The sequence below is a fragment of the Parasteatoda tepidariorum genome, chromosome 9 (assembly GCF_043381705.1).
Source record: "Parasteatoda tepidariorum isolate YZ-2023 chromosome 9, CAS_Ptep_4.0, whole genome shotgun sequence".
Taxonomy (NCBI): domain Eukaryota; kingdom Metazoa; phylum Arthropoda; class Arachnida; order Araneae; family Theridiidae; genus Parasteatoda; species Parasteatoda tepidariorum.
In genome coordinates, this window is record NC_092212.1 from 28,105,238 (window position 1) to 28,131,073 (window position 25,836).

The 25,836-nt window shown below is 29.2% G+C and overlaps 1 protein-coding gene across 5 annotated transcripts in view; it reads right to left on the minus strand.

The window, feature by feature from the left end:
- The window catches only part of LOC107451599 (ATP-binding cassette sub-family C member 8), a 62,088-nt gene that overhangs the window by 26,219 nt on the left and 10,033 nt on the right, over nucleotides 1–25,836 (minus strand). The window contains exons 6-19 of one of the 5 annotated variants that reach the window (XM_043054186.2): nucleotides 24,191–24,334; nucleotides 23,432–23,566; nucleotides 18,538–18,700; nucleotides 16,747–16,787; nucleotides 16,493–16,630; nucleotides 15,425–15,550; nucleotides 11,995–12,199; nucleotides 11,036–11,141; nucleotides 9,787–9,882; nucleotides 8,204–8,369; nucleotides 7,061–7,198; nucleotides 5,877–6,083; nucleotides 4,075–4,402; nucleotides 1,766–2,049 (exon numbers count right to left, since the gene is read on the minus strand). In XM_043054186.2, coding sequence (XP_042910120.1) covers nucleotides 1,766–2,049; nucleotides 4,075–4,402; nucleotides 5,877–6,083; nucleotides 7,061–7,198; nucleotides 8,204–8,369; nucleotides 9,787–9,882; nucleotides 11,036–11,141; nucleotides 11,995–12,199; nucleotides 15,425–15,550; nucleotides 16,493–16,630; nucleotides 16,747–16,787; nucleotides 18,538–18,700; nucleotides 23,432–23,566; nucleotides 24,191–24,334 — 2,277 coding nt within the window. The remainder of the gene's footprint in view (nucleotides 1–1,765; nucleotides 2,050–4,074; nucleotides 4,403–5,876; nucleotides 6,084–7,060; nucleotides 7,199–8,203; nucleotides 8,370–9,786; nucleotides 9,883–11,035; nucleotides 11,142–11,994; nucleotides 12,200–15,424; nucleotides 15,551–16,492; nucleotides 16,631–16,746; nucleotides 16,788–18,537; nucleotides 18,701–23,431; nucleotides 23,567–24,190; nucleotides 24,335–25,836) is intronic. The other 4 variants (XM_071185712.1, XM_043054187.2, XM_043054188.2 and 1 more) reach the window with 4 other exon arrangements.

The window sequence follows — 25,836 nt, forward strand, 5'->3', positions numbered from 1 at the left end:
TCTCTCCTACAGGTTTTCTTCAATGGAAACACTAAGAAAAAAAGACTAAGACTCCCAAAAGTGGTCGTTTTCCTTATTTGACCTTTTTCGCATTTGGTGTAGAAGTTTGCCCGGTTTTTGTGAGATGTTTTAAGGGTCTCTCCTACAGGTTTTCCTAAATGCAAACTCTAAGAAAAAAAAGACTAAGACTCCCAAAAATGGTTGTTTTCCTTATTTGAATTTTTTTGCATTTGGTGCAGAGGATTGCCTGGTTGCTGGGAGAGGTTTTAATGGTCTCTCCTACAGGTTTTGTTCAACGCAAAGACTAAGAAAAAAAAGACTAAGACTCCCAATATATATATATTNTGAAGTATATATATATATATATATATATAAATACAAATGCATATGATGATTTAACAACACACGGATAAAATTGTAGTTGTAAATGAGGGTTTTTAAGTAAAACAGCATAAAATTAAAATACAATGTTATTAAGAACAGAATTGAAGCTCTGGAATATAGTTTACATCTCGAGTGTGCAGCTTTGAAAGAGAAAGATTTAACCTTAAAAATATTTAAATACTGGCATTTATATAAAACATTTATAAAAAATTTTTTATTATTGGTCAAAATATCAAACACATGTTGATGGATTATTTATTATGCTTTATCATTTCATCTCATCATTCAATAATAAATAACAAATTAATTATAATTCCTGCTACACTAGTTCAGAGAAAAAGGTTAAGATTACTGACTAGAAGTAAAATATATTTTTAGAGATTACTTATTTTCAGATTATAATACTTTAAACTACTTTATCATTTATACTTTATCGTTTTGGTTCAATTATTACTCAGGTTAGAAAGAGCAAAGAAGAAATTAGAATCATCAAAGATTAGTTTTGTCTAGTGAGCTAACAGGTTTTAAATTATTTTAATTTTTTCTCTCTATCTCAATAGTAATTGATCCCAGTTTGAAAATGTTATTTGTTCTATATCTATATATACATATATATTTTAAATTTAACTGAAACAATTTTACACAAAATAATTTTTATTATAAAATACTGTTTATGAACACACTAAGGTAGGTTCCATTGGTATTTTCCCTCCAATATAATTAATAAATCAAAATTCTCTTAGATGATGGTTCTGAGATAATTTTAATTATTTTTCTTGTTTTTTTAGCCTTAATAGTAATTGGTCATAATTAGAAAAATTTTCCGTTTGTTTCATATTTTTTTCTTTTAACATTTATTTGAATTATCTTACATGAATTTGATTTTATACATATAAAAAAAAAAATGGTTTATTAACAGATTAAGGTAGGTACCATTGGTATTTTTATTCAAACAAAAGTATTAGATCAAAATTCTCACATGCCTGAAGTACCTTGATCCAGAATATAAATATTTTTAATTGTTATAAAAAAATATTTAAAAGTGATAATTGCCTAAAAAGTTATCACAAAATAAACAAGTTAAAAGAAAAATTAACATTAACATAAAAGTATGAATTTTGGAGGTCAAAGAAATTTTTTTTTCGTAGTAACTTTTTTCACTGATTTGTACCTGAGATTCTTTTATGTCTGAATTAGCTTGATAGAGAATTTTTTTTATTCAGAAATTGATTTGTAAAAAAAATAAAAAAATTATAATGACAATTGTCTTGAAAAAATTACCATAAAACTACCAAATAAAAAAATTATAAAATTATTAATTTCTGTAAGAAAAGTAAAAAAAATAATTTTTTTTTTAGAAACTTTTATCACTAATTTGTACCTGAGAGTCTCCCATGTTTTCTGCTTCCTCTAGATCTATTTCATCCTCTTTGTAAGTAGAAGACTCAGACCAAGCAGACAGCCAAAAATCAGTGCCTATTTTCATGGCTTGGGTAGCTATACTGAGAAATATCACAAACAATGCCAAAGGGAGAGTACATGCATTCATATACATAAGATAAACTTTCTTCGAAATTTTGCCCCTCTCTCTTTCTTCCTCTTTAATGAGTTTTCCATCGGGTAGCTGCACTTGCTCCAAAGAGTTAACATTGGTAATTTTATCCACTTTAAAAAATGATAAAATTTAATTATCAATAAATAATTTTAACATTACATTTAGACAAATAAATATTTGCTAATAAATAAAAGACAAGTAAAATGAAAGTGGAGACAGAAATAAAGGAGGAGAATAAATTTTTAGTTTAAATATATCCTGTTACATGAAATATGAAAGTCCACAGCAGTCAAATTTATCCCTAATATACAATCACATCACAACTCCACCACATTCATTCTGATTTGCCCTTCTTTCATTTCTAGAAGTATTTAATTTGTGCTAGAAGTATTTATTATTTTTGTGCTCGAAGTATAATAGACGTCTTTATGTAACACTTCATGGCATAGATTACTCTAAAAAGAACGCTTAAATAACTTTTAATTGGATAAGTTACTATGAAGCAATGTTATAGAATAAGGGTCCCACCTTAAGCCTGATAATTATTTTGTACAAATGATAATTTAAGTCATAAAATCATACTTATAAACATACTGTCTCTGAATAAACATACCGTTTTTTCCGACGGATTTGAATTTTCAATGCGCAGAACATGAGGTAAGGTAGTAATCTAAAAAATATGACTCCAATACTTTAGACAAGAGACTGGTAAAACTTAGGGTTAAATAATCCAAATTAAATCTCTTGAACTATTCAATTCAATATTTCAATACTTTAATCCAATCTTTAAATTCAATCAAATTCAAAACAATATTTTAAGCTTTAAAATCATTCTTATAAGTCTACTCTCACTCAGAATATTTTTGACAGATCATGATTTCTGATGCTCCAAACATCATGAAATGGTGTTTGGCACATCAGAAAATGGTGACTTGATGGTGGCAATCTGAAAAATATGACTAAAACTTTTTGAGTGGTAAAAATTTTGGGTCAAATAATCTAAAATCAATATTATGAATAATTCAATTCAATCCTTCAATAATCCAATTCAATCTTTAAAAAACTAGAGTACTATTTATTTTTTAATTGATTTCTAAAAATTCCTTTTATTTGTTTGTTACTAGCATCAGTGTTATGCAAAAATAGATAGTAGGTAAAATACAGTTCAGATTTCAGCTTGTCTTTCTTTTGAGTTTGAAACTAGGAATACATCTATAACCTCTCTGTTCGGCAGACGTGTGTTGTCCTTCTAGAAGGAGTAGTCCATCATTATGTTGTTTTCCCAGAAAATATCTGCAGTAAAATAATTTGTTCTCCTAACTCCGATGCCCTGTGCTCAGTCCCCAGAATATGCATTCAGAAATATTGAACTCTGAACATGGAAATAGAGACCTGAATCGACCTCATCACCAACTATGGTGCCATTTAGTTCTTAGAGGTATAAACTGCTGTACGACTAGGAACATTGAGGGCAAGCATGTTTTTTGTTGTATTTAACATGATTGTGAAACAAATAACTATGAGTTTCTACATTGAATTTAGTTCTATTTTACATCAATGTTCTGTGGTAATTTTGGATGAACCTACATTAATAAATTTTGTTGTTATTTAATTCATTTGCTGATTGCAAGTCAGTTATTGTGCGAGTAATGTCACATCACCAATTACAAGGAAGGAATGTCACAGTATAAATTAGTTATATAGCTCTAACCACCCAAACACTGCAACTTTCTTAGTGATAGCTCTGCCTTTTTTTTCCATTTCAAATTGAGAGCCTTTATTGTTTACAAATCAGTTTTTTTTTTAATGTTACTTGATGATAAACTGAAGCAGGTAGAAGAATAAAGAGCTAAATGGCTCAAAAATCACAATAGTCTGTACTTTTTAAAAACTGAAACTTAAAAAAAATTATTTTGTACTCAGGGTGACAAAATCAAACAGCATAGTCTTTATCACGAGAAGAGAAATGTCTATACCTAAAGAAAGCAATTCATCTGAATCTTTTTTAAAACAATTGCAAAACTTACAAAGATGCTTAATATTAAAGTACATTAAAAGTAAAATGCTAGTTGCATCTTTCAACAATATAATTATTTTAGAAATCCCCATTACACATGTAAATTTAAATCACTTACCTTCAGTATTATCTTCCTCTTCTTCTTCTTCATCTTCCTCTTCAATGAGATCATCAGTTCTAGTTGATATCCTGGAATTCAACCTCGATGGAGGGCACTTCCACGACCTTCTAACTACACTTGCAGAGCTCGCACTCGACCTAGACCTCAAACTCTCGACAGACTTCATGCGATTCAGGAGCTTGTGACCAGTATCAGGATCATCTGGATCAGCAATGGAAGGAAGAGGATCATCATGGTCTCCCCAATCGTGGCAAGGCAAGGGACTGGAAGGATCGTGAGACATCTGCCGGCTAAGTGAAACCATTCTGGCTCTTGGCTTAATATCCTGAAATATATACATATTTAAAAACTTTTAAGTGATTTAAAGGAGTCTAAAATAATTAGTATGGCTTATTTATTAAGGTGTGATAAACCAATCTTGGCATATAATACATTTTTCAGACATGAGATTGCATAAAAGGAAAAAAAATAGATAATGCACGTGGTAAAAAAAATTAAAAGAATGCACAACCCCTATCTCCCCCCCCCAAAAGAGAGAGAATAGTTAGATAATAAGAATAGATAATAAGGTAAAAAAACTAAAAAATTTTACATTTAGAATCATAACTTCACACTCTTTTTTTATTAATTTAAAAATTGCAAATTTTATTAAACAAAAGTTGCATGAATAAACTTATAATATAATGAAACTTAAGAATTTGGGATATTAGTGATGTAAATAATAAAATAGGCATGCATAACATAACATACATGCTTTTTAACTTTTTTGTTCACTAAAGAAAAATTTCAAAACATTTCTTTTCCTGTACATAATGTACTCTTAATTTTTAAATAAATCTAAATCCTTGAGCTAAATTTGTATTTAACTTGTTTAAATTAAAGAAAGTTAAAAAAAAGAAGAAAAAAAGAAAGAAAGAAAAGCAGATACTGCGATGTATAAAGATTTTATACACATTTTAATCTTATATTTCATTGTTTTCTTCTCAATTTATTAAAATAGTTTGAAAAACAGTTTTAGATTTTTCACATTAGTTACCCTGGCTTTCAATTAATTTTTAGTTGCAAAGGAGATGTTGCATTGCCTAATTGAGAACCCCAGGTTGTGCACCTCTTTGATAAAACTGATTTAAACCCAAACATAAAAAGAAATAAGTTACATATTAATTTATAATTTATAGAAGTTTTAAAATACTTAATACTTCCAGATAATATCCAAATAAAACCATGAAAATGTTTTAGAATGTTTAAAAATATTACTTACTGCTTTATCTAAAAAACCATTTTTTATTTATTTATTTATTTTTTAAATATTTCATTATGTTTATTTTTAAAACTTATCCACATAAGACAGAATGTTAGTTAATTACAATGCCATATCACACATCAAATGTGGTAAAATATAATTTCTATAATTACTAATATAGTAATTATTATATAATTACTAATATAATAACTTACAATTATTATTTGTTTATGTTTTTTATTGTAACTGTGATATTTTTATTTTATGTACATGGTAACTACAATGCATAATTAGTTTGTTTATGTTCTACATGGCTTCATGCCTGTCTTTGTGTGAAGTGAGAAATATATAGGAAAAGAATTGAAATCTTTGTGAAAGAATATAGAATGTGTCACATAGGAGAACTGATACTTGACGGGCTTGGCTTACTCGAAATAGAATGGAAAGAACAGTTGCTGAAGTAAACAAATGCCACGTTTCAACAACCAATCAGGGTAAATATATCCACACTACGTCACTTGCAGGTATCCCATTTACCAATTCAAAAGAACATTACCTGAGTAGACACTGTTCTGTAGAGTTGTTGCCTGGATATTAGACGAACAAGCTTATGTCTTTCCTTTGATGTACCTTCAGCTTGAGTATTATCACTCATATATGCTTTTTTGGGTTTCTTCATATTAAAATTGACATCCTGCAAAAGGCTTTCCATTTCCTTGGGGGTACCTTGTTTCTTTATTGTGCAGGATTCCATCAACAGTACCTATAATTGCATACCAAATTTATAACTAATTTGTTCGTTGAAGTTCGAAATTTTAAATTTAAACTATTTAATTTTCTCTCAATTTTAATCTCAAGAAAGTTTTATGGAAATAAGAAAAATTAGCAGAAGTAAATATGAAAAAAGAAGAAAAGAATTCCTGATTCTTAAATATTAAAATTTTGATATACAGCATGCAGCGGTTTAAATTTCATCTGAAATTTAACTAGTAGATGATGCACGATATAATATTAAATAGTTTTCATCATTCATAGATTGTGACTTAAGTATTATTTGAAAAGTATTTCATTCTGAAGTTATATCAACATAAATTCTATATAAAAAAAATAGGTATTAAGTTTTTATTAAAATTGAAACTAAATGAGTTGGAATCTAGTAATGTTAAAATATTTGGCGCAACAATTTAAAGTAAAAATTCTTTTAAAAAAAGAGAAAAGCATTGAACAAAAAAAAAAAAAAAAAAAAAAAAAAAANCTGTCTCAAAAAAAAAAAAAAAAATCAGTTTAAACTTTTAAATAACAGTCTAGCTTTTTTAAAATTTTATGTTGGTTTGTGATTAACAATTGAATATTTGGCAGTTTTTATATCATACAATGACTGTATAATATCATAACATATAAAGACTGACTAATTTTAAGTACCGTAATTTCGCGGAGAAACGCCGCCCTGGTATATACGCCGCTCCCNAAGATAAATATATATATAAATAAAACAAATAAATAAAATTTTTTGAAACATCAGTCTATATTTTTAAAACTTCAAGCTTGTAAATATTGAATATTTAACATTTTTACCACTCTTTCTTGATTTTTTACACAATTTTTTAAAAAAATTTTCAGTCTTAAAAAATATATAATTGAATTAGAAAGCATATTAAAAATATTTGAAGAAGAGGGGAACAATGATTTCTAAATCAAATATAAATAAATACATAAATAAATAAAATCATGATATTTTACTTTTGAAGAAGATTGCAGGAATTCCAGCTTATGAGTAACCAGAACAACAGTTCTTTGCCTCCTTAGAAGAAGAGTTTTCACACCGTGCTCAAACACATAAGCTCCAACATGGGCATCCAAAGCAGACAATGGATCATCCTTTAAAAGTACAAAATACAGAGGTATTTGAATCACAAGCTCATATATGAATGAGGTATATGAATCCCGATTATATAAATATACATTTTAAAAAAAGTGACTGCCACTAATAAAATCCCTGGATTATAAAATAAGCTATTTTTTAAAATTAAATTAGCAAAACAGGAATCATTACAATATCAAAATATGTGAAAGTTATTTTTTTACCAAATCATTATCGCCATTTAGAAAATAAATGTTTTTTTTTTTGGAGCATATGTTTAAAATAATGAAAAACTCTATTTTTTCTTGTCTGAATAATTTGAATTTTCTATTTTCTCAAGCCTTTTTTTTTAATACTGCTTATGAATTAAATTATAGAATGCCTATCATCATCCAATGTCAATGATCACCACTCATTCATTAAGGTAAAGCTATCTTCCTAACTACAATAGATGTCAGAGAAGTGCTAGATATTTTAAAATAAACTTTAAAGCAAAGAAAAGGATACATTGAAAGTTATAAAAACCTTTACAGACTTTCAAACCATGTTAAATCTTTAATTATAAATTTTTCTAATCAAATAAATATGCTAATATTTTAACACCTTTTTGTAAATTAAAGAACATAGCTTAGGTTTAATTAAAATTTCAAATGAACATCCAGTAAAAATAAAATAAATTTTGCTTTCAGTGCGGTTGTAAAGTTAAAGTTTCAAATTCTTTTTCTTGAGAGTATACATCCAGTTTATAAAATCAGACACCTTATAAAATGAAATGTTCTCAGAACAAATGTGATTTTAGTAGGGGAGGCCACTCTGTGTAAGTTAGATATCTACATAAATATAGGAATATGAATCATAATATAGCAGAAAAATAGATAAGAAAGAAATATTTCCTTCAAAACCATGCTTTTAATAAATAGAAAGGTGTTAAAGAAATATTAAGTTGTCTAAAAATAATTTCTTTTAATAGTTTAGTTATGTAATTTGATTAGATTCCTTTATGATTAAGCCGACATACTTACTAGCAAAACAAGTCGTGCAGGAGAATAAAAAGCTCTGGCAAGAGCAATTCTTTGTTTTTGACCCCCACTGAGATTCAGGCCCCTTTCACCGATTTCAGTCATGTCTCTAGCAGGCAATAAATCTATGTCAGGTTGCAAAGCACAAGCTTGGATCACTTGGTGGTACCTGTTTCAAAAATATAGAAAATACAATAGGATTATAAAGAAAACAAGTCCGAGTTAGAAGAAAATATTTTGAAAATTTTACACATTCTTTTTATCAATTAATTGAAAGGAAACCTCAAAACCGAGTCATCAGCCAAAAATAATCAATCAGCACTGCAAGAAGCTAGAAAGAATCAGCACTGTCAATATGCCACATGACCACTGGCTTGTCATGACATGCCAATAGTCACTATAGTTTAATTAGATCTTAAAATTTACATTGTAAATTGTAGGGGTACGGTGGCTCAAGGGATAGAGGTCTTTCCTCCCAATGAGGTTAACAGGGAATCCCAGCGATAGCTGGTTGAAACGAATGCTGTACCCGGCTCGAACCGATCACAGTACTGACATAAAATATCCTCAGTGGTAGACGGATCATGGGTTAGAATCTCTTTGCCATCAGGCTAAGTGTGGGATTCTTAGATTTTCTTTCTTTCTATCTAACGTAAATGAGGGTTAGTTCCAAAAAAAATTCTCCACAAAGGCTAGTTTGATCCAGAAGCCCCTTGTCTTCTGGATTGTGTTCAAAGTTCGAATGGTATGGAGTTGAACATTGAAAGTCATACACTCACAGTAAACACATAAAAATGAAGAAAAAAAATTAACAAAAGAATCAACAGAATGATCAATGTAACTGATGAGCAGTTGAACATCAGGAAATTGTACTTTTTAATTGTCATTTATGGTAAGCAACTTATTTAAAGGTTAAAATGAAGTGATGTATCATTGCACCACAGATATCTAATTTTGAAATTCATGAATTTATAAGTTGCTTTATGATAAACTATCTAATGGGCAAAAATATTTAAAATTTCTTACCTGGGTTGATGTTGAAACGGAATAAATGTTTATACATATAACGGACGGAATAAATAAATGCTAAACGGAATAAAAGTTTATATACATATATATATAAACTTTGTTAAATTGTTTTAACTTAATATCACAGAAAAGTCCCTAAATTGTTAACATTTTGAATAAATTTGAGTTTTAAAATAAACAGTTCTCTTCTCAGTTAACAAACTAAATTTCATGAACCTGAAAGATCCTCTAGCTGATTTTAATAACTAGGGTACTTACTAAATTTTTTGTCAGTGACGTTTTGCATATTTTGTACAAACTAAACACAACCTTACAGTGCGATTTAAGAACATGAAACATATAATTAAAAAATGAGTATATTAAATCCACTTTTAATCTAATTAGCCCTGCATAATCTGACATCTTGATTACATAACTAAAATTAAAGAATGTCTGTTTGTGTGGTATTATTTGTGTTTTATTCACATTGTATGGCTAGTACAAAGTGAAGTAGTAGACTGTTTATGAATATGGACAAATAAAAGAGTCTATTTTGACAGAAAATATAATGCACTAACCTTCGCCCATCATATGGCTGACCAAACAAAATATTTTCTTTAAGTGTTGCATTAACAAGCCATGGTTTTTGTGGAACATAAGCAATGAGAGGTGAGCTATAAAAGATAGATACTATATAAAAAAAAAAGCAAATTTTATATTTTAAAAAACAGAAATCAGTTTATAGTTCAGAAACTATCTTTCTTTCTTAAAACTACAATTAACATTTTTCAATATAAAGCAATTCTCTTACATTCATTTTTAGATTGATAATTTATTTTTCAATTATTTCAAATTTCAAAAGTCAGTGAGCAGTTGATAGCCTTTAAAGTACCTTAACATGCACATGCCTTCCCATCTATTTCATCCCAAGTAATTTAACTCACATGCAGCATACCAGAACAAAGCTTCGTTTAAATGCATAATGCTTGGAGAGTTAAGCAAATCTCTTTTTATTAAAAAAATAATTGGATTTATTTCGTGATTGTTTTTTTTTCCTTTTGAAATTAGTGATTCAAATTTGAAATGCTTTTTTCTTATTGTCTTAGGAAACATAATGAAATTCAGAAAGAGGAACATATTTTTTGCATCAAAACATTGTTAACAAATAATATATTTAAAAGTGCAGTCTTTATTATAATCAAAATTACTGTCATTATAAAAAAGAGTTCACACATAAATCTATCATTCATAATTACATATTAATATTGAATTATTTATAAATGCATTATAAAGTTGACCTTTAACATCAGAAAAATACCCCTACTGTGGTAAGTAACATTTCTTAAAATCTCTACTTGACCCCTCAAGACTTGCCTCACTCCCCACACGCGACTGTTGAAAGGCATTTAATTGATGCAGAGCTGTTGGTGCTAGCTCTCTCCCTAAGTTTAAAACTTATAATTAAGAAAAAGTAATTATGATGAAGTAAATTTAATAACCAAATCCAAACAACACTATCTAAGTAAGAAAATATTAACTTTGAGCTGCATATAAATGTTAAGTCACAGTTAAGTGTAAAAAGCACAAATAGTGATTGTTTGGCTAATATAATGAAGCAACTGCTTCAGGTTCAAAATACTCTTTAAGTCCATCTCCTCCCTTGTTCCAAGTATATTTGCATCCAGCCACTTTCTCTTTCCCATTTTGTGCTTTGAATCTGAAGAAGGTTCTTCATAATAAAGCTAAAAGGATGGTATCTCTGCTTATGTGGCATTATTTGTCTGTTATTAAAAAACAATAAACTTCAATAACAAACAATAAACAAACCTGTTCCAGTTAACTGATCCACTTATCTGGTGAAGTTCCCCAATAACTGCAGATAAAAGGGATGATTTTCCACTGCCTATGGGTCCAACAACAATAGTTAACCTACCTAAAATAAACAGTTTACAATATGAACTATATCCCACAATAAATATATCATTTCATACTTTTTTCATAAAACAGAGATTTAGAAAAAACCCAGCTTTTTTCATACAGCTAATATTTTCAAATTTACAAAGAAATTAGTCCTTTTGATAATAAACTTGTTTTTTAAAACGCTAATTACAAGTAACATAACTTTTATTAAGTAATAACACAATGCATTCCAGTTAATTTATTTCAGAAGTAAATTTACATTACTTTTCTATGTTTGCTTGAAAAAGTTCCAACTGAATTTTAATCATATATAACAACTTTTAATCATAAAAACGAGAATTTTATATTAAGATAAATCAGCAAAAAAGATTTTTATATTGGAAGTACTAAAATACAGATAACTATTACATTTTTCATGTTATCTTAACACTAAAATGACGAATGGGGTTAATTTGGTCTCTCTTGTTTTTTTGGTGCTCAGCAATTAAAACAGTAACCTACCGAAAGTATTGAGAATTTATGACTTTCATAATTTGAGTGCTAATTAAGTGCTTACTTAATTATTCATGTGTGAGTCTTATAGAAATGTACATATAGAACCTTATATCTAGAATGATAGAAGGGACCAGTACATGCAGCAATAATTATTTTTTTAATATTTAACCTCTGTTTCAATAATTTTAAAAATAGTAGCGAAGTAATATAAGAAAAAAAAAAGATTATAATAANAAACTTTAAATTAAATATATAAACATTTGAGTACATGTAGCAATAATTATTTTTTTAATATTTAACCTCTGTTTCAATAATTTTAAAAATAGTAGCGAAGTAATATGAGAAAAAAAACAGATTATAATAATAGTTACCAGCAGGAATCTGTACGTTGATATCTCTCAAAGTTGGAACAGTGTAATGTATCAAATCATGAGTAAAATATCCTTTTTTAATTGAAAGAAGAGTATTCTCTTCAAGAGGGGGATAATTATAGAATTCAGGGAGGAACACTCCATCGCCTTCTTCTGATCCTGACAGGTATCCTTTACTTTCAAATGAATTCTCTTTCACTTGCAACTGAAATTAAAATTATTACCTTATATATCTAACATAATTACTAAATTTCTTACATACCAAAAGAATATAAATAAGGATAAAAGAAAAGAGAGATTAATGAAAAAAATTAAGAAAAATAATAAGTTTTCTTACTGTGCATAAGCTGCAAGTATATAGAACTCATAAAATAAATTAAAAATAAAGAGTAAACAAAGAAAAAGATATAAAAATTCCAAAATTTAAAAAATTTTATAGTTAAAAAAAAATTAGGAAAATAAAATAAAATTAGGAAGAGATATAATCTCGTCATCAGCTCACACGATTCTATCTGAAAAAATAGTGCTCTCTAACTTTGTATTAATATAGCCAAAGCAAAAGATATCAACACAATAGTTTGAGGAGCACCAAAAAAATTGAAACAAAAATAGTACCTATTAAGAAAAAATGCAATATAAAAAAAGCAAAACGAAACAATCAAGCAAAAATAGATAATACAAATTCAAGAAAATACAGGATAAAACTCAAAATGTAATGTGAATTCAAATGTACTCACACTTACAGGTATTTTTCAAAAATAATTTAAAATGTCTGCCAGATTACAAAATTTGAAAATAGAAGAGGATGAAGGAAATAAACTAATGGTGCATTCTTACTGAAATACAACAGCCTGTTTGACTTTTTAGTATACATATATACACATAAAAAATGCCTCAAAACTTTGCACCAAACTTTTAGCGGAGGAAAGGTACACCACCAGAATGTATTAAAAATTGCATTACAACCCATGACCATCAAAAAAAAGCAAATGAAATCTTAAAGGACATAGGAAAGTGATGAATTAAAAAGTTATATCGGATATCTTGATAGCATATAGTGTAGAGTTAGCTATGCAAGCTTTAGATCAGGGAAACATTGATTACTGCTGATAAATTAAAATTTTTTATATGATATCTAGAAACAAAATAATATGCAGTTTATAATGCCACAACAGGCACTAAGTTCACATTATCAGATGCTACACATACCCAAGACCAAGAAAGCATTGATTGCTGGACAAGGTTAAACACACCGATTTCTTTGATTGTAGCAGAAATTCAGACAAGTCTTGGTCCGAGATCCATTGCTTTGAAAACCCTCCACCAAAAGAAATTAAAGTTTGATAAGTTAAGTGAGTGAGGGGGATACCAAGTATGCAGTTCTATTAGATGCATGGAGTAGAACTTTAATGTAAAGCTCCACCTAGTGGTGCACAATGACATTTAAATTGGTTAATTCTTTCGATGTGTCTACATCCCTAAAAGTTTGAAGTACTATTCTTGAATTGTATGTACATATACACTGAGTGGCCAAGTTATTATGACTGCCCCCTCAAGACACTGGCGAACCACCTTTAGCCCATAATACTGCTTGAATTCTTTCTGTAAATTTCATAAAATTTTGGTAGGCGGTAGGAGGAATTTGATCCCATATCCGATAAACTGCACTATTCAGTTCCGACAAATTGGACGGCACTGGATCCAGGTGTTTGATGCCCCGGCTTATCTCATTCCGCAAATTCTCAATTAGATTGAGATCTGGAGATTGTGCTGGCCAACGAAGAATTGAGATTGTGCTGGCCTGTATGACAAGGAGCATTCAGTTGCTGAAAGTATCCATCTCTGGCAGGGTACATCATTATAGAATGTACTTGATCTGCGATAACACTTAAATATATTTGGGCATTCAGACATTGATCCAAAGGAATCGAAGGACCCATTCAATGCCAAAAAAACATCCCCCAAACCATAACATTGCCCCCACCAGCTTAACGTTGCAATGCAGTTGGGGTCCATGCTTCGATCCATTTTCAAACCCTGCATCTGCAGGATGTAATTGAAAACTTGATTCATTAGAGCATGTAATTATTTTCCAGTCATCCACTGTCCAATCCTTATACTCCTTTGCAAACTGGAGACATCTGCGCTTGTTCAAGGCTGACGGCAAAAGTTTTCGAACAGGTCATCAGCTTTAATATGGTGTAATGTGCAGCGCACATTTCGTACAGAGACGTCTGCAGTTGCACTTTCATTAAGATTCCCTGGTATTTGATGCACTGTTGCTCTTCTGCTGGACTGGACAACTCTGGCAGGTCTCCTTTCAGCTGAAGCCTTCAGTAGCCTGTGATGACCACAAGCCTGATGTTGAGACCCAGTTTTCTGCTTGGTAACTCACTCTCTGTACACATTTAGTGACTGCAGCTCTTTAACGCTTCACAAGAGCAGCGGTTTTGCTGATACTAGTTCTGACGCTTTGAGCGCATGCAATCACCCCGCGTTCAAATTCAGTTAAGTCACGTTTTTTGCCCATTTCTCCGCACGTAACACAGTGCAATTGATGGTTCACTTGCCTTGCATTCCCCTTTTTTAGCTACCTCGCCCTCTAGCGGTAACACTCTAACACAATAGCTCATTTTGCATAAAACTGTCAGGTGGTCATAATAATTTGGCCACACTATCAGGGTAGGTCAAAGCATCTTGAATCTTTCGGTGGTAGTACTAATAAGTAGCCGACAACCATGGTTAAAAAGTATACAAAATCTTGTAACTCTGGAATACCATTTGCCATCACAACAAATCAAAGGTTGTAAAAATTTTATAAAAAATTGTTAAAATTATAAAAACCACATATTTTAGGTAATTGATTTTAGGTAGCATCTAAATGTTGCCACTTTCAAATGAGAATATCTGTATAAAACTTTAAAACTATGAATGTCACGTATTCAGAACTGTTCGGACGTTTAAGAGTCTGTAATTTTTTTTTTGAATAATAGGTTTTTAAGGCAAACAGAGATTAAAAGATGTGTTATTCAATAATAAATAAATGAATAATAGTTAACAACAAGTTTTGTTATTGGGTAAAGAAAAAAGGTGAGAAAGACGACTCACTCCTCATCCTGCGTAACAAAACCTGTCTGCAAATGTTCCCTTGAAGTACTATAAATATTCAGCTTCATTAATATTCATAGTTTATTGCACGCAGTAAAATATACTTTTTTTTAACTTCTCATCTTTTCAACAGCATTTTAATAAGTTCATTAAAGCAGCATAAATGTTATCCTAAACACAGTAAAAGGAAATTAAAAAACAAATGTCTCTTAAAATATTCGATAGGTTCTATGAAAATTAGTTAGAATGGATGGATTTGTTTAAAAAAATTGATTTGTTACCAATAAAAAAAGAAAAAAACCAGTTAAGCATATAAACTTACCAGAACACTTCCACTATCTGGGACAAATTCAACTTTTGCATCTGGTTCTTCTGAGTGATCTCTCCATGGAAGTGTTAAATCAACCTCAGGAAGAACTAGAAATTGTAGAATACGTCTTGTACTCACCTACAAACAAAGAAGGAAAGAAAAATTAATCAATGAAGCAGAGTGGGTTGATTATTTTAGATTTATCTCAAAAGTTAAAAAATTTCACAACAAAGAAAATTTTCAGTTTAAAAATTTTAGTTTTTCACAGGGATAAAACATATAAAAAAACTAATATAGTTTATTCAGAACACTTGAGCCTCGGGGATATTTAAGTAATGATAAATGTCTGCACCAATTATCTTGGTCAAGGGGCACAATAAAGTGTTGAGGCACCAAAAGGCGTGCAAGAATTTAATATATGTTTATATGCAATGGTTTGCCGAGCACCATTAAGTTATACCCTTTGAGTCGGTTCTCTTGTGATTTTCTTTCTAATGTTTCCCATGACAAGACTGGTCGTTGCCGAAATTTAGCAATTTTTGGGCACAAGTATTGATACGGAAATCTTACCGAAGTCTTATTGAGCATTACTAATCAAAGTAAAGAAATTCAGTTATGTTATAAATTAAGTCTAACAAAGAAAAAATAAGGGAAATATCAATGGTGTACTGTGGAAATTTTTGATCCAAGCTTACTTAAAGATTTATCCCCCTAAAACAAGTATTTTCGTACGAATTAAATAGATTCATTTAACATTTCGCACATACATAAAAAAATGATTCACTGACAAGCACTTTTATATAATTAAGAATTTTCAAGTTAAAGACAAATTAGATAATATGCACTGCTTAAAGAAAAAAAAAGTTTTTTTTTATTTTTGAAATAAAAAGTGCATATAAAACATGCATTTATGAAATAAAACAAATATTGGCAATAAAATAAAAATATATACTAAAAATACTGGTAATATCTTCAAAATTTCACAAATACCAATAGAATTTATTGTTTGACAAACTTTTTGATCTTCTTTAGAATAGATAAAAAATTAATTTTATAATATTTCAGAAAAAAAAGACCTACCACAGCATTGATAACCATTGGGATGACAAAAGGTATTATGTAGAGTGGCACAGTAAGTTGATTGAATAGTGCTAGACCTGTGAAAACATCAGCAGGCATGAGTGGTCTTCCCTCAATTTTCGAATATAATGAGAATGTCTAACATAAAAGAAATTTTATTAAAATATATTTATTTAATTTTAAAAAAAATTAAAAGTGTTGGAATTGGATTTTAAAAAGAAACTATAAAACTAATGATTTAATATATAGCATACCACTAGTGTCACAATTATTGATGATGTTTGAGTGATGAAAGCTGAAATGAAGAAAATTTATGTTAAAAAATAACTTTTAAAATTGTTTTTATTAAAAGAAAGAGAATTAATACAAAATTAAAGAAAAAAAAAACCTTCAAAAGCCTACATGAGCAAAAAAATTCTATTAAAAATATGCTTGGATAACAGAAAAAGTTTTTTTGTTTTTGTTTTCTCAACGTCAGATACTGAACTCTAGTTCTTCGCTTTGAAAGATGCCAAAAATGTTGCTCATTTAAAGTTACCCAGTAGACACCTGTGAACCCAAGAGAGCGGGTGCTGCCACAGATACCTATAAAGGTAGCCCACATTTAGACATCATATAACAGAGGACAATACACAGAGAGAAACATCTATGTCCTGAGCAGGATTCGAATCTGCAACCATTGGGCTTTGCAGTCAAAAGGGTATCTGCTACAATTCAGATTTTCAAATTCATGACTAATTCCAAGAACTTTTCATGACTTAACGAAGTTACTACTTTCTCCGACAAAAACAGAATAATAAATTTAAAAAGCATTATAATAATATTAATTAAAATGATAGGTATAACCAAAACTGTTATACTCTGCATTTTCATATTTGTTTTCAAATTTAAAAAACAGAGTAAAAGCAATAAAATAGCTGAGCAAATAATTTTTTCTTCTTTTTGCAGAATTATATTCTAAAGATCCTAAAGATCTATTTCCTTCTTGCTCATCAGAAAGGAAAGAAATACTCCTGATTTTTCTGTTCTCATTTCGGATCGCCAACGACTGGCTTTCTTCAGCTAGAATTTTAAATTGATAAAATAAAAAAAATGAATAATAATAATTCTGCAATCACAGAAGTTTAAAAAATACAGCGCTCTAGAAATGATGTTTTTTCTTTCATTTTTTTGAAAAAACACCATAATTTTTAAAGAACATGATAAAAATCCTTTTATATTTTAATAAAATATGACTCTGAGTGGGGATTTTGTTACAAATTCAGATATTCGGAACACCATGAAATTGGGGAAGTGGAATTCCATTTTAAATATAAAACTTTTTGGTGACCTAAATCCATGACTTTCCATGATTTTTTTAAAAAAATAGTTAAAATCATGACAAATTTTGTTCAATACCGAAATTCATGACTCCCCGGTGCGCGGATACCCTGAGTCAAGCATGCTAATCCTTCAGTCACCTGGCCAGCTATATCAAAATAAGTAACCTTCCCACAATTACCAAATCTGTAGATTTAATAAAATTATTTATTTCATGCAACTTCTACACCTGTATATAAAAACCTGTTATTGCCTAAATAAAAATCATGATGCCTTCAGAAAAAAAAAATTTATAATATGGTTTAACAATAGCCTGACCCAAGTTTTCATTTATCTTTTTGTTTAGGAAGCAATAATCCATGCTATCATTTTGAGAAATAAATAATTGATAGCCAATAACTCTAAAAGCTGAATTGAAAAGCTGATTTGATTCATTTTGAAAAGAATAAATTCAAATTCTTACATTATAACTTGTAAAATAACTCCCTATTTATTTGCAAAAAGTTTTCAAAGATGTCAAAAGTAGAATTCCTAAATTTTAAAAGGAAAATTTTGCTAAAATAATTTCCATTTAACAATTTTTTCCCCCTCACTTTAGTTGTTAACTTTCATAATTCTTATCATTAATTTAAAACGAGGTTAAACCATGTAAGTTAACTAAAATTTCAAAACATAAATGGTTTAGAAGTGACCATGACAAATAAACAATAACTTGTTATACTCACTATTAAATGCCACACAAACTGCATCACTTCTTAAAATTTTGAGTTCTTTATTTCGAATTTTTTGCACCAAATGAGCATAAACTGTTTCCCAGCCATATAATTTTAGCAGCTTGATTCCTTGAAGTAGTTCAGTAGTCTTTTTCAATCTCTCATCAGAAACATCCTTTCAAGAATAAATACAGAACAAACTTTTTAAAATATATACGTAATTATTCATTTAAACCTATTCCACAGTAGTTAATATTTCTTTTTAAAATATTTAGATTATTTTCTTTTTAAAATATCAAATATAATATGTTAATTTTAAAAAAATAAAATAGGTTTATATAGGTTTGTATAGTTTTATTAATAAGCCTATAACAAACAATTTTTAAAATAAAATAAAACATTTTTTAACGGAGGTACAAGGGTAAAAATTAAGACAATTTAGTGACTAGTCCTCAGGAATATAACTAATAGATATTGCTGGTCCATAAACGTTTTCACTGGACCCTATACAGGTCTTGAGTGGATTTTATTTTTAAAAAGTTGGTTTAGTTTAGTTGAAAAATAACAAATTTTTTTTCTTCTTTTAACTCAGTTACGATGATGTGTTTATGAGATCAAGACAACTTTCTATCCTTTTACATTACTTGCTAGTTCAGGGGTTCAAGTCTGAGTTGAATTTCAGAGGTACTGGACCACTTGACCAATAACGTTTATTTCAAGGCCTGAAGAGAGAGTGTAGGCTTAGATTAGAAGAACTCATAGAGTTCTTTCTAATGCAAATGCTAGATTTATAACCTTGACTTATCTAACTTATCCCTGACACATCAATTCTAAAAATTTTAAGAATCATTAGTTTTAAAACAAATTTTAAATAACAATATTTTTGATAATAATTGTAATGATTTCTCACAGGAATTTTTTAGATTGGTTGCCTACCAACTTATTATTTAAATTTTTTATGATTTGAAGCTTACGTTTGTTATTCATTGAATAATTATTTTCACACAAAAAAAAAATTTAAAAAAAATTCATATAAAAAAGGGAAAAAAAGGATCAAAGTTAGACAGCATTCTAAGAGGAAAAGAATCTTAATCTCCAGGAAGTCCTTATTTAGTGCTTTGTAAAAATATATTCCATATAAATAAAATACAAATAATTAAAACTTTTATAATATTTTAATTACAAAGCAAATAAAAAACTATTTCGACATTTATTGAAAAAATATCTATTCTATCTAATTTTAGAAATCAGGAAAGAAAGAAATATTTTCACATTTTTTCCCAATCAAGAAAAAGTCAAAGGAGTATAAATTACAAAATGACAATAAAAAACAAGAATTGCAAATTTCAACTGATTTTTAAAAGTTATCACACATGCACATTGATATTCACACAAAATAGAAAAAAGAAAATACCAAGAGAGAGAAGTAAGAAAAAGGTTCAGAATAATAGAAGTTATCCAGATGAAAACTGTAAGAGAAAGGAAGAAAAATTAAAACAATTTAACTGCAAGTAATTAAGTTAATACACAGCATTTAGAAAAAATGTTGGAATCATAGTAAACTTCAAAAACAATAAATTAATAATCAAAAATTTCTCTACAAAAATTGCGAAAAAATAAAGTTTTAATAGGTCTGTAGAGTTTCATAAAAGCAATACTAACTTAAAGCTGTTTTATTTTTTCATTAATCAATCTGTAATAGTATTTTTTAACCAAGAAATTATTCGGAAAATTAATTAGCCCCCACTACAACCCATTGTGGGTCAGAGGGCCATGAAGGTTGAGGTTTAACAATATCGTGATCAACAACATGATTGTAATAATGTGGTCAGTACCTTCCCAAGCAGACCTATACCCATTGATCTGAATTTGGTGAGCTTCTGCCACTGAAGAATGAACCCCAGTCCATTACAATAAAAGCTCAGCGCCTTTAACCACTGAGCTAGAAGTGGCTCAATTAAGGTAAAGTCAATTAATGCCGAGTCAGTAGCCTTTTATTCAGAGTTTCCGGATTTTAAGCCAAGCCAAAAAAAGTGAATCTGGTTTTTCTTTGTTTAAATCACCTAAAAAAAGCTGGCTAAAATTAAAAAAGCCAGCTTTTATTAGCACTTGCAATTTTCAAAAACTGTAACAATATAAATTTTTTTAATTAATTAAATTGGTGTAATTGTGTGTTATGACCGATTTGGAGCAGCAACTTTGCACTTACAAAATAGTTTGAAGCAGCAGCTTTAACCACGGAAGCCTTAAAAGAATAATTTTAAACTACTTAAAACTACAATTAAAAATCAACTTCTTTAATGCAGCATAAATATATGAACAATACAAAATTAACTATAATAAATTACTAAGAGTCCATCTTTTTAATAGAGCATTTTTACAATTTTAATAAATAAATATTCTATATCAATTTAAAGCATAGTTAGGAAAAATGAAAACATGAAAGAAATAGGTTTAGAACATTTTCAGACAAAAATGTCTAGGTTCGAAGCTAACATAGAACAGAAATTTCATTAACATTAATTACATTTTATATATTTAAGGAATAAATACCTTTAAGAGAAAGCAAAATTAATATCATAATTTATATTAATCAGATTTTACTGCATAGTCATTAATAAAATAAAGATAAATACATTTATAATAATTTTGAAAAATAAAATAATAAAAAGTAGGTATAAATTGACTTTTTTGAATAAAAATTGATTGAAAAAAAAAAGCCTTTTTGCAACCCTGCTATTTACTTTCATATGATTAGACCCATTTGCCTTTATGACAATAAATCCACAATTCCATGCTCATAAAAACAAATGTTGGCTACTGTTTAGGCCAGTTGCACATGCACACCTTGACAATGTCATCACAAAGTTTATTTGAATGCATGAAAGAACACACAAGTCACAAGGGAACAGATTTGGGCACTTTTAAGATCATTGGCTCAAGAGTGCTCATTTGAATTTCTTGCAGAAATTCCTTTATTTCATTAACTGTGAATGGTCAGTGCTTACTTAAATGTTTATATTCGATCACTTTTCATTTTTACCAGCTACCTTTTATTTTTCATAGTGATTTAATTACACTGGCTATTTCATGCAATTCATCCACCGAAACTCAAAAACATTGTTATAGAGTTTCAGAACTTTTGCCATTGTGACAATAGTTGTATAGTTCCATGCCCATAAATAACCATAGCAAACTATTCAGATCAACTGTACATGCACACCTTGATTCCCTTTGAAACCAATATACTCTCAGTGCTTCTTTGAACTCATCAACAATTTTAAATAGGTCGGGATAGCCTGGTCGGTAGGGCGCTGAGCTCATGTCCGAGAGTTCGAATCCCGCCGGTCGAAAACTCCCCGTGTAGTAAAGTGACTGATGCACATTAAATCTGTCGAGTCGCCAAAGTCTTCCATGTTCCCATAACAAATCAATACCTCTGGGGGTACTGGATTGGAGATCGATCGTTCTGATTCAGGTCAAAATTACAATCTGTGGATATTTGAATGGATGTATGAATGGGTTTGCCCTATAAACGGGTGCGACATATGGTGTGGCAGAAGTCGAATTCTTGGCCATAGATGGCGCTACTGGAAAACAAGAACAATCGCTCCCCCTCTGCCTAAACAGGCATACGTCAACAATTTTAAATGCAAATAGGGACAAATTGGAGCTCTAAAAATGTATCAAAACTTCTCATTTCAATTTTTGCAGAAATTCCCTGACATGACAGGTCTAGCATTGTCAAGCAGCATGGTGATTTTACAAGATTGTATATTGGAATGTTTAGATTTGATTACTTTTCCGAGTTTTGCTAAGATTTCTACACACCGATAATTTACTCTAGCTCCCATAACAAGACAAGCATGAGCTCTTTGTGACCAGTCCTTTAATAACACATTACTTACAGAAACAGAAATTATGAATCACAACATCTGAACAATTCTCATTTTATTTTAAAAATCAATGATGGAATGAAAAGCATTGTAAGCCTAACAAATGAAAAGTGTGTGAATTCTTCTCATCACAGCATCAACTACCTTTTCCTAAATAGAATAGTTTTGCTTAATGACTTTTGTCTATATCTTTATTGACTAGTTAATAATTGTAACATAAAAGTATCAAAATATCTTTGTAGCCATGAATAAAATTTGTTTATCCATATACAGTTAATTAGAAAAATTATTTTTAGTTGTACTTCATTTACGTCGCACTACAGGTGCACAATGAACTATTGTCGACGGTCTGGGAAACATCCCTGAATGATCTGAAGACATGCCATCACAATTTTGATCCTCTGCAGAGGGGATGGCACCCCCGCTTCAGTAGCTCGATGACCTGCACGCGAAGTCGAGCACTTTACGGTCAAACAGTTTAAGAGGACAAATACCGCACACCCTTGGTCCCTACGCAGACTAATCCAAGTGGTCACCCACCGGCACACTAATCGTAGCCAGTGATGCTTGACTTCGGTGATTTGTTGGGAACCGTGTCTTAATGATCAGTCCACTGCGGGACAATGAAAAATGTGTGAATTCTCTTCATCTCTGCATCAACTGCCTTTTCCTAAATAGAATAGTTTTGGCTTAATGACTTTTGTCTATATCTTTATTGACTGTTGTTAATAATTGTAATATAAAGTATCAAAATATCTTTGTAGCTATGAATAAAATTTTTTATTCATATACAGTTAAGTAGAAAAATTATTTTTAGTAAAAGTAATACTTTTTATTCTTAAATTTAATAATAATCAAAAACATTCTAAATTGTAAGATGTAAAATGCTTTGTATCCTTTTAAATTACACAATTTAGAGTGATAAATTCTAATATTTGAGCTAAATTGGTTGAATAGTTTTTGAAATTAAAAAAAAGATGTATTAACATAATAAGCAGATACTCACTCACCAAAGCTTTACTTTGAATCCGAGATAATAATGTACAGATATAATACTGTATGGGAACTAAAAAAATTACAGTAGCAGCACCAATCAATGCACTGTAACCAAGTTGGAGGTAGAGAAGAACCAAAAGAAGAACAACCTGGAAAAAAAATTCTGTTTTTCAATTTTTAGAACAGGTATATTTTAGGTTTCAAAACAGATTATTAATTGAAATTATACAAAATACATAATTGTTATAAAAAAATTGGATTTTTTTTATAAAAAAAAACATTAAACTTAAAATGAATTTTTGAAAAAAATTTTTTTTGACTATTCTAGATTTTCTAAATAAATTACAACAAAAATCCAGTTTATCAGATAAAAGAAGAAAAAAACATTGCCTAATATTTATTTAAATATACTTTTAAAATCAAAAACATTTGTTAAAGATAATTTTTTTAAATTATTTTTTTCCCCCTATTGGCTGCCACTCAACTAATAGTTCTGTTAAATATCATAGTTTGTTGGAAACAATAACAGTATATAAAGATTTAATTTACTTAAAAACGGTATATAAATAAAGGTGATATTATACACAAGATTGTAAAATATTTTTATAACACAAACTATTTATTTTTTCAAGAAAAATAATTAAAACAAAGTATTAAAAAAAATTCAAATATATTTTGAATAGCTAAAAATAAGTATGTCAGAAAATAATAAAAAAATACTTTTGAATAAAATTTTTTCAAAAAAAGAGAGCTATAACTTTACAGTTACATACCTTTAAAGGTACAGCCCAAATATAATGGCCCATGGAAAAGAGCATCAACATATTAAAAGCATCAACAGACATATGATTGACTAGAGCTCCAGTATCTAAGCCTGTAGCAGAATTTGTCTTTAATGCTTTTTTATAAACAAGACACTAAAAGAAAGCGAAAGAAATTAGTAAAATCCAAATTTGCTTAAAAGCTATAGCTAACAGTACACACTAAAATAATGAATTAAAAATGTAGAAGTGCTAAATAATAACCTCATAAATTATATAAAAATTAAAAAATATTAAAATATAATGTATACCAGCAGAGCATAATTTAGAAAAAGATTATGAAAAAAAATTTTATATTTGAGAAAAAATAATAAGCTTCTTTTAGAAAAAATAACTATCTTTTTTCGAGTAATGTCCATAAGTAATTGTATTGCTTAACTAGAAGAGAATATAATTAAAGAACCTAATTAAGAAAAATTTTGAAGGAAAATTTTTACAATTTGATTATATCATTAAAAAAGACCTAAAGACTATGAAATGTCTTGCACTTGGTTTACACACATGATTGCACAAGAGATAGTAAGGAAAATAAGAAACTTTATTTATAGGTTCATATATTAATTCAGATAGTAGTTAGACAGTGAACTTTGCATCACTCACAAGCAAATTTTACAATTTGTTTAAAGTAAGAACTTCGCTACCCATTCATCTGGACCTGCTGCGTTGACTGCGGTAACGAGACATAACTATTTCAAGCAGGGGTGTGGGGTCATTGTTTCAGACAGGTTTTGGCTCTGGTCGGCGAGCGAAAGAGAATTGTTTTTTCCGGTCTATTGTGTTAGTCCTAAAGTGAAGACAATCTACCCTCCCTGAAGTGCGCAATTCCTGTTTCCATAGCAGCAGGCAGTCTCAGACTTTGCGATGGGGGGAGTTCTTACCGTGGACAAACTATAGGTTGCTACTCACAAACAATAATAAACATGCAATGGATAGATTTCTTTGTCTAATGTGGCATCTCCATACTTTGCAGGCTTACTTGATAGCATCTATTGTCAATAAAAGCATATCAGTTAGCAGTGCATGATGCTAACCAGATCCATCAAACAGCACACTATCAGATCACTGTTGAGCAGTAAAGCAGAGTAAAAACATCATGCAAGTAAGTGAATCAGTTACGTGAAAGAAAACATGTACGAGTATTGGTCACTCATATTTATTTGGTGATCTAATTTACATCACAATGAGGCTAACAACTACCAGGGTAGCCACTCAAATCAGATTTCAAATTTCCCTGATTTTTCCAGGTTTTCCAGATAAAAATCTTAAAATTTCCAGGTTTTTGTTTCTTTTTTCTTGTAAAGTGTAGGATGTGTACAAGAAAAGTGTCTTTATTATAAAATATTTTATTCAAAATGTTATTTTTTTTAACATATCATCTTGAAAAAAATAATTTATTTTGACAATTTGGCAAGATTTTTTTATTTATTTTTCAAATGTTTTCGTACAAAATTTTGAATTAAAAATCATATATTGACCAACAAAAGAGTAAAATTAAATATTAATATATAGTTGGTTCTTACAAAAAAATTTTTTTTAATATATGTTATAAAAGGTTAAAATGAAATAGAAAAAATTAGCATTAATGCAACAATTGTAAC